This window comes from Dendrobates tinctorius, unplaced genomic scaffold (assembly GCF_039654945.1).
Source record: "Dendrobates tinctorius isolate UK_male_01 unplaced genomic scaffold, ASM3965494v1 ptg000235l, whole genome shotgun sequence".
Taxonomy (NCBI): Eukaryota; Metazoa; Chordata; class Amphibia; order Anura; family Dendrobatidae; genus Dendrobates; species Dendrobates tinctorius.
In genome coordinates, this window is record NW_027361902.1 from 721507 (window position 1) to 737834 (window position 16328).

Below are 16328 nucleotides of genomic sequence, written 5' to 3' on the forward strand. Positions count from 1 at the left end.
TGGAACATAATTTTTAAGAAATGTAAATTACTATTTTTTCTATTTACACCGTTTCTGCTTGGTTACTTGTATTCTTCACGGTGGCACATCCCCTTTAAGGGTCTTCTGCTAGATATTATGGCTGCATTGTGTGAAGATCCATGTGATCTCTTGGCCGTGGGGTAGAAGAGGGAAAGCTATGGAAGGCTTTGTTTCTGTTTTCCCCGACTTCTTCTGTTTGGACCAGCTCTTATCAAATGCTTCATTCATCTACTCATGGATTTTTCTGCAGTCGTTATCGGGCTGTTGCTTGTGGAATCACGTGTGGATTTGAGGGGTGTATGGCCTCTACTCTTCTGCAACTTTTCAAGAGAATCCTTCACCTGCTGTCTGTTACCCAAACCTATCACACAAGACTGAGCTTATAGTGAGGGCCCAGCGCCTCTGGACAGTGTAATTCAGGCTACATGGTGGCCCCCATAATCATGGACAGGAAAGAGTAAAAAATCTACAAAGCAGAGGTAGGTGGAACGGCAGCGCTGAGGGGGTCACTGAACAGTGTAATCCGGGCTGGAATGTCCTTTCATTGGTCTGAGCATTGTGCTTTCCTTTGGTGGTGGCATCCTGCAGCTTTTCCTACATCGGCAGGAGATGAGGGGTCTGGAGACCAGCAGCTAGATGACCTGAGGCTCAGTATGATGATGGACGGTGACCAATATTTCAATGCTTCTTCGCATCCTGTGGCAGAGGAATAGTTACAGGTAAGTGGGCAGTGGTGGCAGGGACTGGCAGTGGTGGCTTTACATGAGATCTGGCTGGTGGTGAAGGTCTGTAATCTCATTTTCAGCTTGTTGCCTTCTGGACCAGTGGGGTTTATGTACACATCAGGGGCTGTTGGGCATGGGGGATGCAAACACTCTTTCTAGACGACTTGTTGATATAGACCGCTGGGCTAGATCAATCTCAGAAATCCTTCACACAGGAGTCAAGGAAGCTAAGATGTGGGCACCTATACGACGGGTTCTGAATGGACTGTAAGGCCGCAAGGGCAGAACCCTCTCCCCTCTGTACCAGTCTGTCTTTGCTAGCTTGTTCACTATAATTTACCTTTGTATTTTGTATGTGACCTTCTCCTGTAGAGCAATCAGCAGGAAGGCTCCATGTTCCTGTGTATTATTCCTCTGTTGGTGGCTTTTTATCCTTTTTTTTTTAAACCCCTACAACAGCCCAAACATCAGCAACATGCATCCCCTGAGTTAAATTGTTGCGCTGGATTCACACGTGATCATTTATTTCTATGCCATGGAATTAGCTGTTGATTCTCTGCCGATTTATCAGTGATTCCACCCATAGGACGGCACAGAGCAGGGTCGCTGGTGTCACCTCTCGGAGAGCAAGCTTAGACGTCAATATGGACCCCTTAAATAGATTCAAGCCTGATTATAAATCAAAATCTTTTCCAAGAGGATAAGGCTTCCATTTGTAGCCGGCTGTATTGGGGTTCTTGTCTGGTTGGCTGGCGAGAGGCCTTTGTAGGAGGTGGTAAGGGGTAAAGTTTCTCCTGTGCTCTTCCTCTGATGAGAGGCCATCTGTATGCCACATTGCACCATCCTAGACAGAGGATAGACATTGACATCCACCCAGAGCCTACTGGCCACTCAGCACATGCCAGGGCCATGTGTGCTAATACCAGAGCCATTTCATCGAGTTTCTGATGGAAAACTTCTCACCCATTATTTAGTCTTTGTCCTTTCCAGAATGATCGGCTAAAACAATATTCATATAGTAACAGGGCTGAGAACAAATCCTGCAGTGCTGTTCTCCCCACGCATAAAGAGGCAAAGTAAGAGTAGTGGAGTACTCGCCAAAACATTACACCACCAGAAAAAGAATGGAGTAAGCCATGACCCAAACAGTCGTATAAAAAAAAAAAATCACATTTTATTGAAGAATTAAAAGCGTAATGAATGGAAAATAAGTAAAAACGTCAAAATCTATGGAGGAGACCTGGAAGTAGGCAAGGAGAGGTCCAATAAGACACGGGAGGGCATGAAAAAGAGTCACCAGGACACGCCAAAGCAGCAAAGGATAGAAGTGGGTTTATCCAGATCAGTGCTAGATCTCTAGTGGTTAGGTAGTCCACACTGCCCACTAAATGCATGAGCTGCCATGAATTCACATGTGCTTACCCATAATATGCCCGGGCCCCGGTGCCCTCCTTGTGGCCCCTGTTCTGTCTCCGACATCTAATATGTTATCTCTGATTATTTGTTTGCATAATGCTGCAGTCATTCATTAGTAAGAATATAGGAAACCTGCATATGCATAATCTTTGTAGTGTTTTGGCTCCCTCTAGGGGCCAGAGTCCTGTTTACGGTCCTATTCTCTGTTTCTTGTACCTGATTCTCCTCCCCTTTTTGCAATGCATTATGGTAGCTCAGCCTCCATTTCCCTCCATTTTCCTTCATCCTGTATCCAAGAAGAGACACCTCCATTACATTCCCCTTGCGATTGCATTGCTGGGATGTATTTCTTCTTTCTATAGGTAATTTCTGCCCTAATGTTAGCCCAGCTTAGTCAGTCGTAGCCCTGGGTCAGCTTAGTTTGTAAACCTTCATGCACCATGTATAACATGTGTAACCTATGTGTTTGTGCTGTACCATGCACTGATTGTATGATTGTTTCCAGTTTCACCGCGCCAATATACTATTGCACTCAATAAAAGCACAGACTCCACCAGTCTCCGTACTGGAGCCCGGTATAGCGGTTTATCTGCCAGTATAGCTACATGAGCCTGCCACATTTAGTGAGGCCAAACAGCCCCTGATGCACGTTTAGCATACCTGCTTTTTCGAAGGGGTGTTGGTGAGAGTCCTGCCTCAAATATTTTAAATGGGTGCCTAACAGATAATGCCAATAATGGCAGCACATGCGCCCGGGCCCCATACACTTGTGGGGTCACCTCCTCTGCTGTTGTCACTGCATCGTGTGCATGCAGGTGAATTCGCACTGGATGACATCATTACGCATGCACACAATGCTTGGTCGATAGCCGCCAGGAAGGTGACGTGAAGTCTACGGGGGCGGCCATTTTGGAAAGGATTCAAGCGGATACATATCACGTAACCCTGTAGAAGATGTTACTAAGAGAGAAGCACTGCAATAAGTGCAGGGTGCCATTTTATTGACACTAGTGAGTATTATCAATGTAATAGGGATAAGGGGCAAAGTGCAAATGGGTGGTAAAGTGGAAAGAGTGAGTTAGGGAGTTACTATAAAAGAGGACAATAGAAAGAAGTAGTAAGCAGCGCAGATAACATAGTGGTGCACAGGAGGGGCCCACGGTATAGCGAGAACGTGGCTGTGTCATAGTAGAGAAAACAGCTATACACTAAAGTGCGGAGTGCTAGGACAAGAGATAGATAAAAGGGTAATGGCAAAACATATTGCCCAAAAGATAAAGTGCCTAGGGTAGGCGATCCAAGGCAGCCAATGTGTGCCAGTGAAAAATAAAGCAAGCATTAATGGGCATAGATATTAAAATCATCAGGTCATCCATCAAAAGTGGACATTACATTTCATGCATAATGGGAAAGATATAAAATTACAAATAACAGGAACTAACTATACATACATCTGGATGGCAAGAAATGACGGAGGTTAGTCCCGAAAAGTGTATCCAATCCAATAGACATGGTGGCAGAAGGTGAGGCTGCGGGGGGGGTAAAAGTCCCATTGAGTCACAGTCCAATTATGCCGTAGTGGGGAGAGGAGAGGTGTACATCCTAAATGTATATCACGGGTCCGGAAAGGCATTAAGGTGTCAAGGCACATAGGATGGTAACAAACAAAAACTGTAGGGAAAATGGACACCACAAAAGTTAAAAATCAATATTGAAGAGAACAACCCTACAAGGGAACAGGGTGTGACTTGCCGGAAAAAAGTCATATGGATTGGATGAGAGTGGGGTCAGATCAAAGAAAAGGGTTGAAACTTAGTTTTTCATTAAGGCCTCTTGGAGACACAGTATCAAGGGTGACAATCCACCTACATTCATGTTGAGACAGAATTTGCATCACGTTGCCACTTTGATACCACTCTGAATCCTTTAAATAGCCCTATCCTTCACGCCACGCGGATTGGATCTGTGGAAGTCCTTTACGTGTCTCGGTCAGGTTTTCAGGGTCGTCACATCAGACACTTCCTTGGCAGCCATAATGTCGCATGCATGTTCATGAGTTCTCGCTTTTAACTCTCCAGATGTAAGACCAATATAGATCAGGGACAGGTGGCATAATATATCAGGTGTGATATTACACAAGATAGAGTTGCGGATCTCATATTCCCTGCTGCAGATGACAAAAAGGTCTTATGTTTGAGGATGTTGGAGCATGCCATGCATGTACCACAGGAAAAGCAGCCATGTTTTGGATCACCTGAGTTAAGGAGTGACTTTTGTTTTGCCACATAGTGGCTCCTTACGAGGTGGTCCCTCAGGTTTTTGCCTCTCCGCAGTGTCATGCGTGAGGCAGATGACAAATGAGCTGCCAATACAGTGTCAGTTTTCAATATCGGCCAGTGTTTGTTTAAAATCCCATGGATTCAGTCCCAGTGGCAGTTAGAGGTAGTCATAAAGTTGACATCAAAGTTACGCTGTTGTACAGGTTTTTTCAGCTGCGTAAGTAGATCATCCCTTTTCGTTGATCTGGCCCGTTTATAGCCACCCTTGAGACATCGGCCACTTTAGCCCATAGCTCTAAATCTCTCATTGAGAATGGCGGATTGTCTCTCGAACCGGCATCAGTAGAGGAGACCTGTCTGTACCTGTGAAATTGGCCAACTGGGATGGCCTTGATCACTTGAAAGTTGTGTGCTGAGGAGGCATCTAATAGTGAATTAACAGATGTTTCCTTTCATTATAGATCCGTCTCTATGGACCCATCCCACCGACACACAAACTGATATCCAGAAAATCAATCAGACTCCAGTGCCAATTATATGTGAACTTAAGGTTAAATAAGTTGTTGTTAAGATTCCGCATAAATCTGCATAGCTTAGTTTCATTATCTTCTCAAATCATTAGGACATCATCGATATAACAAAACCAACCTATGACCAGGTCTGAGGCATGTGCTCTGTCACCCTGGAAATTCTGCCTCTCCCAAAAGCCAAGAAACAGATTTGTGTATGACTGAGCACACGTCGCGCCCATGGCGGTCCCCTGATTTTGTAAAAAGAACCTGTCTTTATACACAAAAAAATTGTGTGTAAGGATAAATTCAAGTAAATCCAAAATAAAATCTGAGAAGTGGCAATCCCAGTTGGCTGTCTCAAGAAAAAAACAGGCCACCCTGAGGCCATCAGCATGCCGGATGGATGTATATAATGACTCAATGCCAATTGTGACAAGTTTATTGACCTTGAGATAAATCCCGTCAATCTTAGGCTAGTTTCACATTTGCGTATGGAGGATCTGCGGCCGTCTGCGGACTTACTACATGAAGCTCCGCCCACGGCCACACCTCCTGTCAGCTTCGCTTATGGCCGCATACTTCTTTAGCATTGGTTACGCAGGTTGTGCCGCTGTATTCGGATGCCGACACAGCTAATAAGCTGTGGGCAAAACGCACGTCGGGGCGAAGGGGCACACACAGTTCACTCTCTTGGACCTTTGGCACTCTTTTCAGGTATAATTCATGGCAGTCTTATTAGTGGTTACACCATAATGGAAGTCTGATTTGTTATATATTTTTTCTGGGCTAGTTAATCTCCTTTTGAGAAATCTTAGCGCCAATTTAAGTAATATAGTTTAATCAGCTTGCCTCAATGATTTTCTGGCTTATTTGTGCAAACATGGACCCGGTAGAATGTGATTTTTTTATTTCTCTGATATATATTGGTGGGTCTCTTTATAAAAATCTGTGATCTATTTTCACATTGAAATTGTATATAATTGGAAATAGAGTGATACTCCAGTGCCCCCTTCTGGTTGCACTATTTTTGCAGATATTTTGGTGCCATATTTTTTGTGCAGATTTTAATATGATATAAATAAAATTCATAATTTTAAATATATGCATTTTTTCTTGGATCTCTTCATTGGGTCTGTTGTTTCATGACACCAGTACCCGTTCTGTGTGTATAACTCCATATCAGCATGGGTTTATGAGGAATCGCTCCTGTCACACCAATCTAATCAGTTTTTATGAAGAGGTAAGCTATAGACTGGACCAAGGTGAGTCATTGGATGTGGTAGATCTTGATTTTTACAATGCGTTTGATACCGTGCCACACAAGATGTTGGTACACATAATGAGAATGCCGGGTCTGGGGGAAAATGTGTGTAAATGGGTAAGTAACTGGCTCATTGATAGAAAGCAGAGGGGGGTTATAAATCATATATTCTCTAACTGGGTCGCTGTGACCAGTGGAGACCGCAGGGGTCGGTGTTGGGACCTCTTCTCTTCAACATATTAATGATCTGGTAGAAGGTTTACACAGTAAAATATCGATATTTGCAGATGATACAAAACTATGTACAGCAGTCAATACAAGAGAAGATAGTATTCTGCTACAGATGGATCTGGATAAGTTGGAAACTTGAGCCGAAAGTTGGCAGATGAGATATAACAATGATAAATGTAAGGTTATACACATGGGAAGAAGGAATCAATATCACCATTACACACTGAATGGGAAACCACTGGGTAAATCTGACATGGAGAATGACTTGAGGATCCTAGTTACTGATAAACTTACCTGGAGCAGCCAGTGCCAGGCAGCGGCTGCCAAGGCAAACAGGGTCATTGGGGCATTAAAAGAGGTCTGGATACACATGATGAGAGCATTATACTGCCTCTGTACAAATCTCTGGTTAGACCGCACATGGAGTACTGTGTACAGTTTTGGGCACCGGTGCGCAGGAATGATATAATGGAACTAGAGCGAGTACAAAGGAGGGCAACAAAATTAATAAAGGGGATGGGGGAACTACAATACCTAGAGAGATTAGTAAAATTAGGATTATTTAGTCTAGAAAAAAGACGACTGAGGGGCGATCTAATAACCATGTATAAGTATATAAGGCAACAATACAAATATCTCTCCGAGGGTCTGTTTATACCAAAGAAGGTGACGGTCACAAGGGGGCATTCTCTGCGTCTGGAGGAGAGAAGGTTTCTCCACCAACATAGAAGAGGATTCTTTACAGTTAGGGCAGTGAGAATCTGGAATTCCCTGCCTGAGGAGGTGGTGATGAAGAACTCAGTCGAGGGGTTCAGGAGAGGCCTGGATGTCTTCCTGGAGCATAACATTATTGTATCTTACAGTGATTAGGTTCTTCAGAAGGACGTAGATCGGGGGGATTTATTCTGACGGAATATAGGCTGAACTGGATGGACACATGGCTTTGTTCGGCCTTGCTAACTATGAGATAGTGGTCGACAGATTTACACACATAATCACTCAGCCCTCCTATGCCAGAGACAATAGCACGACCTGGGGGGTTGACAGTGTACTTATGCACCTTTGGTAAAAGGTAAAAAGTGGCGATTTTTGGGGACGAAGGCAACAATCCATCCATTACCTTTTTTGGGATAATGCCTGACTTGTGGGCATCATATAGGATCCGCTCTGATATGGCAGTGAATATTCGAATAGTATTCTGGGGAGTGCCTGATCTGTGTCTATTTTTTAGTTAGTTCCAGAATGATACTAGCTAAAGTAACACATACTATATATTGACATCACATTTCTCTTCTTCAACCCTGTGTTGTCCATTGGGTCTTCAAGCAGAATAACTGATCTTCGAGGTTATGATTAGAAAATTCAGTGTTGGAAACATTTTTTTTTTTAGGTCTGGGAACATCCATATGTTGGTTGACTTCTTTCTTCTGTTCTTCAAAATCCTTTTGTTATGAACTGGTGGCCAAGCTTAGACAAATATTTAAGGGGTTGTCCAGTGTATTTGTGATGACCCATCATTTAGATGGTGGGTGCCTGACAGCAGGCACAGCCACTGATCAGCTGATATTGCTCCTGGCAGCGGCGGCCAGATGTAGACAGTTGCGTACACTGTAGTGGCTGCTGCCAGGTATAGGCGTTATCCTTTTCTACCGGATTATGATCTGCAGTAGCTGGGCACAGACACTACACAGAGTGATGGAACCGTGCTGTTCCCCTGTACACATTGCTTACACGCAGCCACCACCAGAGTTGATAACAGCTGTTCGGCATTTGCCGGATTACCACCAATCTGATCTTCATGAACTAGCTGAAGGACAGTCCTAAGGATGTCTCCATTCACTGTATCAGTCAGCAGGTGACATCCAGTCCTAGTTGTCACTTTCTCTAATGTAGGTGTTTGGAGTGAGTCTCTTCCTCCACCATGGTGCCAGTCCTTGTTCCCACTGTTCTTGTGCGTTGCTTTGCTCCATTATGTCACCACAGTTTTCCGTCAGTGTGTTCTGGGCCTTATTTTCTCTTTCTTCTCTATTATACAGGCTGATGAATACTGAAGCTCTGAAATTCAGCTCTTTATACTGAAACAAACAAACAAAAAATCACAAAACTGAGCGTGGAAACCAAAACAGTGAATTTTTGGAGAAGGAGAGGGTTCTGTTCGTTACCAAATTTCTGTATCCCGAATATATGAAGTGGTCCAGATGCATGGCAGCAGTAAGGAGAGTCAACCTTCCATCCTGCTCACTGATCACAGAATGGTGATGCATTAAACCTGCAAGATCATGGCAGTTATCCTACATATTCTCTCCTGCTTGCTCGGCCTAGGCTCCTGGGTAGCCATCAATGGGGTATGGGTGGAGCTGCCTCTTTTGGTACCTTATACTCCAGAAGGATGGGAGCTGCCCTCCTACCTTTCTCTCCTCATCCAGTTTGCTAACATTGGGCCTCTTGCTGTTACACTTTTCCATAAGTTTTGTCCAGGACGTCTGCGGGAGGGACCTCTAATATTTGCGATTTTGGCTATAGGTGTTGTGTCATGCATCTTGCTGGCTTTCCTCTGGCAAGAGACGAGCTGGGTGGGTTCATCGCTGAGAAGTACAGCTCTGCTGTGCCTCATTTTCTTTCTCTCTTTGGTGGACTGCACATCTTCAGTCACCTTTCTTCCTTATATGACCCGTCTCAGGCCAGATTACCTTATCTCATACTTTATTGGAGAGGGTCTGAGTGGGCTAGTGCCAGCATTACTGGCCCTGGTTCAGGGTGTAGGTGTGGTGAGCTGCCAATCGATGAACAGAACTGAACTAAATGGATCTCTCGCCATTGGAAAGTTAACTGCAGTGTACCAGCCAGCCAGATTTCCTGCATGGGGTTTCTTCCTGTTTCTGGCAGGGATGATGGCCATCTGTCTAACTGCCTTCACCATACTCCACAAAATGCCCAAAGGACAGAGGCATCAAGAGGAAGGAACGGGCAAGAGAAGGGAAATAAAGGAATCATGGGGCAAAAGAATTGAGCAGAAGCCAATGATGGATGAGGATCAAGCGGGAAAGAAGGTGGAAAAGAAAGAAATGGCAAAGTATTCAATATGGGAGAAGGTCTCCATCTACTTGGTCCTGGCCTGGGTGAATGCTTTGACCAATGCAGTGCTGCCATCTGTCCAGACTTACTCCTGCATTCCTTATGGTGGACGCATCTATCACCTGGCTGCTACTCTAGCTTCCATTGCCAACCCAGTAGCCTGTGGCATTGCGATGTATCTACCAAACAGGTAAGGTAACGTAAGAATAGAACATATTCACATCCATTCGTTAGAAGGTTGGCACCAATGGAGTGCTGTCTCATACATGAGGACTATATGAGCTACGATTCTTAGTGTACCACATGCCACCATAGCTTAGTAGACTCCTAAAACCCGACAGTATGGCTTCCCCTAGTGTAGTTCTTCCAACTGATGTACAAGTCCGTGTGTTTTATGAGCATGAAAGAACAGCAATATTGCGGATGTTCCAGGCCCACTGCGTAGATGTGAGTGTTGCTCACAGGTTACTAGTCCAGATTTGTCCTTACTCAGTTCTAGTCACATGAGACTGTCCCACACAGCCCCTCATCCAAGAATGTTCCACTGCATAACTTTGTATGTCTTCCAGGCATCTCCTGACTGTGGGGAGTCTGACGGTGATTGGTTCCGGCATTGGCTCCTACATCATGGCCATGGCTGTGTTAAGTCCATGTCCAGCTCTTCTGCAGGATAACATTGGAGGCGCCCTCATTGTAAGTATTATTTTAACTATTGTCAGATTTCTTTTTGTGATTGATCAAACTGAGCTTGTTCTGGTCTGGGACCCTCACCTCGTCTCTGTAGAGACACTCCGTCAGAAGGCTATGTTCTCAACATTCCTGGCCTCCTACATGATCGCTTCTCAACCTTAGCATTAAACAGAAGCAGTGATGGAAGCCTGAGAGTGACAATATCTAATCCTCTATTCCATACTTCTTTTCTATCATGCTGGACAGACACTAAGATGACACTCTTTAGGCTTTACTTGGACTAACAGACCTTTACGGAGACAGAGTGTATATTTTGAGCTATCCCAACTTGCACGCCACACATAGAGGAAAAGTGCACTGTGAACCTAAAGACGCTCTTACACTTGGGTTCTTGCTGGTACCCATTGACTCACCATAGATGTTTAGATATTAACCCTTTAATGCCCCCACAAGTTGATGCACGTTGTTCACTTCTCAGAGTAGATGAACAGAATAGAAACACTGAGCAGCAGTATTATCTGTGCAATCCAGTAAATGGCAGTGGAAGGGCTCCAAGATTTGCTTGTCTCACATTGATCGGACATCCGATTGGGTAAAGAAGCTTATGGTGCCGTAAATGCTAGAATGGCAGTGCCCACTGCCTGCACATTCTGCCAAGCTATCCATGTACGAGGCCCATAAAGTGTTCTGGGCCCATAGGGCGTGTGAGTCCAGGGAGCAGATGGGAAGAATCCTCCGACACATCATGGGCAGAATATCGGCGGTGGACACAAGCTTTTTCTTCCTTTGCTCGAATACGTAGATAATTCTCTCTTACTGATGTGACAAATCGTGGGCAGCCCAGAACTAATAATTAGGTTACAATCAGTTCATTGGGCTGTGGGTAAATTTGCCCCTCACGATTATAAAAGTGGTCAGGGCATGAGGTCCATATTTCTGTCCCCTATTGTTAAGTGTTCCCGTCCTCAGTAATTGTAGGTGCATTTTTAAGGCTCACAGCAATGACTTCTGATGGTCCCAGTAGATAATTATACAAGTCTTAGCTGCGGCAGAACCTTTTTTTGAAGAACTAGCTTGGAGGCCAATCGCTTAATAAGCTAAACCGATACGTCACAATGTGAGCCTGTCCGTGTACAGTGTCAGTTTTTGTGCCCCTCGTGCCCATGATTGAGTGTTCCTGTCTTCCATGCTGATAACCTCTCTGTCTCCCTGCAGGTTGTGGCCTGGGTGCTGTTTGTGGGTGTCCTGTCCTATGTGAAGGTGATGATAGGAGTGATCCTACGGGGTGAAGGACACAGTGCCCTTGTGTGGTGCGGGGCAGTGGTGCAGCTGGGCTCTATGGTGGGAGCTCTCACCATGTTCCCAATGGTGAACGTCTACGTCATGTTTCAGACAGGTGATCCCTGTAATCAGATTTGCCCCCAATAACTGCCTCCATAGCACCGACCCCTCCATGGCATCAGATTTTCTGGATATGAAAACATTGGATGAAGGCTGAGCAGTTATTAACTAATGATGTCATGACAGATGGAGAGAAATGGAAGAGTGAGGGGCGGAGCCACAGCAAATAATGTCAGTGGGTTAAAGTGATGGGAGTGGCCACACATAGTGATGGGCGGGACTGGACCAAGTGATGGGTGCGGTTCCCCAGAGTGAAGGGTGGGTTTCCACAGATAGATGCGTGAGGTTACAGCAAATTCCAATGGGTTATTGATGGGTGGGGTTACACAGTGATGGGTGACGGGGTTACAGTAAATTCCAATTGGTTTGAGTGATAGGAGTGGATACACCTAGTGATCGGTGGGGTTACATCTAGTGTTGGGTGGGGTTACACCTAGTGATGGGTGGGGTTACACCTAGTTATGGGTGGGGATACACTTAGTGATCGGTGTGGTTACACCTAGTGTTGGGTGGGGTTACACCTAGTGATGGGTGCGGTTACACATAGTGATGGGTGGGGTTACACCTAGTGATAGGTGCGGTTACACGTAGTGATGGGTGGGGTTACACCTAATGATGGGTGGCGGTTAGGTACGAGCAGATTGTTTTGTGTGACCCTGATCCATGGCTCAGGTCAGCAGTCTCTGGTCATGAACAGAAGCTGTGTGAATTTCCTTCCAGGATCTCAGGCTTATGATTAAACCTGGGATAGAAGCAATGAGCAAATTCCTTGAGTAATTAGTATTAGTAAATTTAATAACAAAGGGAACTTGGTTAATGCTATGTTGATTGAAAAGGCATAAAAACCATCACACCACAACAAGGTGCATCCAATCAGAATGGTCCTACGTCTAGTTTTTCCCCTCACTATGTTTCCACAGGCCTGAATAACTGGTGGCAGAGCGGGACCCAGACCTGCCTGTTGTGCATCTGCCAATGGAAAGCTATCTACTGAATGCACAGCCCATCTGACTGGGATGATTTAGCGAATCCTGCTTTGAGCAGGGGGTTGGACCAGATGGCCCAGGAGGTCCCTTCCAACTCTACGATTCTATGATTCTATGATAAAAGGGAGCCACAGTCCTTTATGTACAAAGTGCAAAAAAATAAAGCAAAACCAAAGAAATGGGCCAGAACATGTGTTAGTGTGTGGATTTACGTTTAGCTGGCTGGCAGACGCCATCATTGCAGCATGTGTGATGGCGTCTAAATGTACTATTTTCATAAGCCAAACCTGAGATTCCGGAGGGTGTGAAAATTCACACAGCTGTTGTCCATGGCCAGAGATGACTGACGTGAACCATGGAACAGGGTCGTATGCAGGGTCGGATTGGCCCACCTGAGAACCGGAGGTCCAGTCCGAGGCAGTAGGAATCAGGAGCCAGCCTACTGCAGCTAAAGTCTCTGAACAATGCTAACGAGAATGAATATTCACTCCTCTCCACGCCCATGGGCATGGGGAGCAGTGAATATTCATTTCTCTTTAGCAGCGGGCACAGGCTTTCGCCGCAGTAGGCCGACTCCTGCCTCCTGTCACCCGCTACTCCATCGCTGCTGCCCACAGCGTGCAGTCTTCAACCGTATCAGAATTATAGATGCAGATACAATTGAAAGAAATAATGGAGGAAATAAGTGTCAGATGGTGCTCCCTCCCCCATCATTCCCCTCTGCCTCTGAGACAGCTGGTGCATGATGACTTCATCACGCACCATGACAGTGCAGATACTGAGAACGGAGCAGAGCCGGGATCAGCTGCAGAACGAGGAGAGGTTTTGTTTTTTTTTATATACAGGAGCTTCTCACACAATTAGAATATCATCATAAAGTGAATTTCTTTCAGTTCTTCAATACAAAAAGTGACCTCCTATATTCTATATAGTCATTACACCCAGAGTGATCTATGTCACGTGTTTATTGCTGGTAGTGTTGATGATTATGGCATACAGCCAATGAAAACCCAAAAGTCATTATCTCAGTAAATTAGAATAATTACCAATAAACACCTGTAAAGGCTCCTAAGTGTTTATAAAGGTCCCTTAGTCTGTTTCACTAAGCTCCACAATCATGGGGAAGACTGCTGACCTGACAGATGTCCAGAAGGCAGTCACTGACATACTCCACAAGGAGGGGAAGCCACGAAAGGTCTTTGTTAAAGAAGCCGACTGTTCACACAGTGCTGTATCCAAGAATATTAATGGAAAGTGGAGTGGAAGGAAAAAGTGTGGTAGAAAAAGGTGCACAAGCAACCGCAGCCTGGAAAGGATTGTTACGAAAAGTCCATTCAGTAATGTGGGGGAGATTCACAAGGAGTGGACTGCTGCTGAAGTCATTGCTTCACACCACACACAGACGTCTCCAGGACATGGGCCACAAGTGTCACATTCCTTGTGTCAGCCACTCATGAGCAATCAACAACGCCAGAAGCGTATTACCTGGGCCAAGGAGAAGAAGAACCGGACTGTGGTCAGTGGTCCCAGAGTCTGGAGGAAGAGTGGAGAGGCCACAATCCAAGCTGCTGGAGGTCTAGTGTGAAGTCTCCACAATCAGTGATGGTTTGGGGAGCCATGTCATCTGCTGGTGTAGGTCCACTGTGTTTTATCAAGACCAAAGTCAGTGCAGCCGTCTACCAGGACATTTTAGAGCAATTCATGCTTCCCTCTGCCAACAAGCTTTATGGAGATGGAAATTTCATTCTCCAGCAGGACTTGGCCCCTGTCCACACTGCCAAAAGTACCAATACCCGGTGTAAAAACACCAGTATCACTGGGCTTGACTGGCAGCAAACTCGCCTGACCTTAACCCCATAGACAATCTATGGAGTATTGTCAAGAGGAAGATGAGACACCAGACTGTAACGACTCCTGGAGTGGGCCCTCTGGGCTGTGATACCAACCCACCCTGGGTGAGCTCACCTAGTGAGGACCACTCCTATACAGGGAGTGTCAGGGGCAGACCCAGGGGAATTAAGTACCACGACTGCTGGTACCAGGTGCTCAGCTTGGAGGAGGCGCGAGAGATCGTGTCTAGCAGGGTGAACACGGGGGCACACTGGGTACAGGAGGGCGCAAGGCACGTGCTCGGAATCAGGCAGGGTACGAGAGAGCGCAGAGTGCGTACTGGGAAGCACGCCTGGGTACAAGAGAGTGCAGAGTGCGTACTGGAAACACGCCTGGGTACAAGAGAGTGCAGAGTGCATACTGGAAGCCCGCCTGGGTACAAGAGAGTGCAGAGTGCATACTGGAAGCACGCCTGAGTACAAAAGAATGCAGATTGCGTACTGGAAGCACGCCTGAGTACAAGAGAGTGCAGAATGCGTACTGAGAAGCACACCTGGGTACAAGAGAGCTCAGAGCGCGTACTGGGAAGCACGCCTGAGTACAAGAAAGTGCAGAGTGCATACTGGAAGCCCGCCTGGGTACACATAGGGACCTGAGTACAAAGAGCGACCATGCAGGAACCTAGCAGGCCTAGCAGGGAAGCAAAGTGATAAGGCGCCTCCCCTAGCCGGAAGCAGCCTGATATACTAGTGGCTGCTGTAGGTCAGGAAAGACTTCCAGGTCAAGAGCTTCATTAGGAATACAAGGCCCTAGAAGTGCGCGGCCGCGACCTAAGCCGAGGACGGAGCACGCGTTAGTCACCGGGTCCAGAGACCGACCATGAAACCGGAAGCGAAGACACCAAGAAGCGCGCCCCTTGTCCAGAGACCTGCCAGGATGCCGACACGAGGTGGGAATGTCGAGGCGGCGCGGCCCGGGGTGTAACACAGACCCAACAATGCAGACAAGCTGAAGGCTGCTATCAAAGCAACCTGGGCTTCCATAACCCCTCAGCAGTGCCACAGGCTGATCGCCTCCATGCCACGCCGCTTTGATGCAGGAATTGATGCCAAAGGAGCCCAACTAAGTATTGAGGGCATTTACTGAACATACATTTCAGGAGGACAACATTTCGGATTTTACAATCATTTTTCAAGCTGGTGTTATAAAGTATTCTAATTTACTGAGATAATGACTTTTGGGTTTTCATTGGCTGTAAGCCATAATCATCAACATTACCAGCAATAAACCTGTGAAATAGATCACTCTGTGTGTAATGACTCTAGAGAATAGAGGAGAGTCACTTTTTGTATTGAAGAACTGAAATAAATTCACTTTTTGATGATATTCTAATTTTGTGAGAAGCACTTGTATGTCAGTGAGGGAGTACTGATGGCCATAATACTGTGGAGGGGGCTACATTATATTCTATGGAGGGGGGGCTACATTATTCTCTATGAGGGGGGCTGCATTATATCCTATAAGGAGGTTCAATTAAATTAATGGGGGGCTGCATTATACTCTGAGGAAGCTACATTATATTCTGTGGTGGGGGCTGCATTATACACTAAGGGGGCTGCATTATACCCTATGAGGGGGCTACATTATATTCTATGGGATGAGCTGCATTATACCCTATAAGGGGGCTGAATTATACTCTGAGGGGGCTACATTATATTATATGGGGGAGCATTATACTATATGAGGGGGCTACGTTATACTTTACGAAGGGGCTGCATTACATTTAATTGGGGGCTGCATTATACTATTTGAGGGGGCTACATTATATTCTATGGGGGGGCTGCAATATCCCTTACGGTGGCTGCATTATACCCTATGTGGTGGCTACATTATATTCTATG

General features: G+C 45.8%; 1 protein-coding gene across 1 annotated transcript; it reads left to right on the top strand.

The window, feature by feature from the left end:
- The first annotated feature begins 258 nt into the window (after positions 1 to 258).
- Positions 259 to 13466, top strand: LOC141060329 (solute carrier family 52, riboflavin transporter, member 3-B-like). Its single transcript, XM_073556530.1, has 5 exons — positions 259 to 500; positions 610 to 740; positions 8482 to 9710; positions 10090 to 10213; positions 11426 to 13466. Exons 3-5 carry the CDS (start codon positions 8725 to 8727, stop codon positions 11636 to 11638), a joined length of 1323 nt encoding a protein of 440 aa, XP_073412631.1. The 5' UTR covers positions 259 to 500; positions 610 to 740; positions 8482 to 8724; the 3' UTR covers positions 11639 to 13466.
- Positions 13467 to 16328: the final 2862 nt, after the last annotated feature.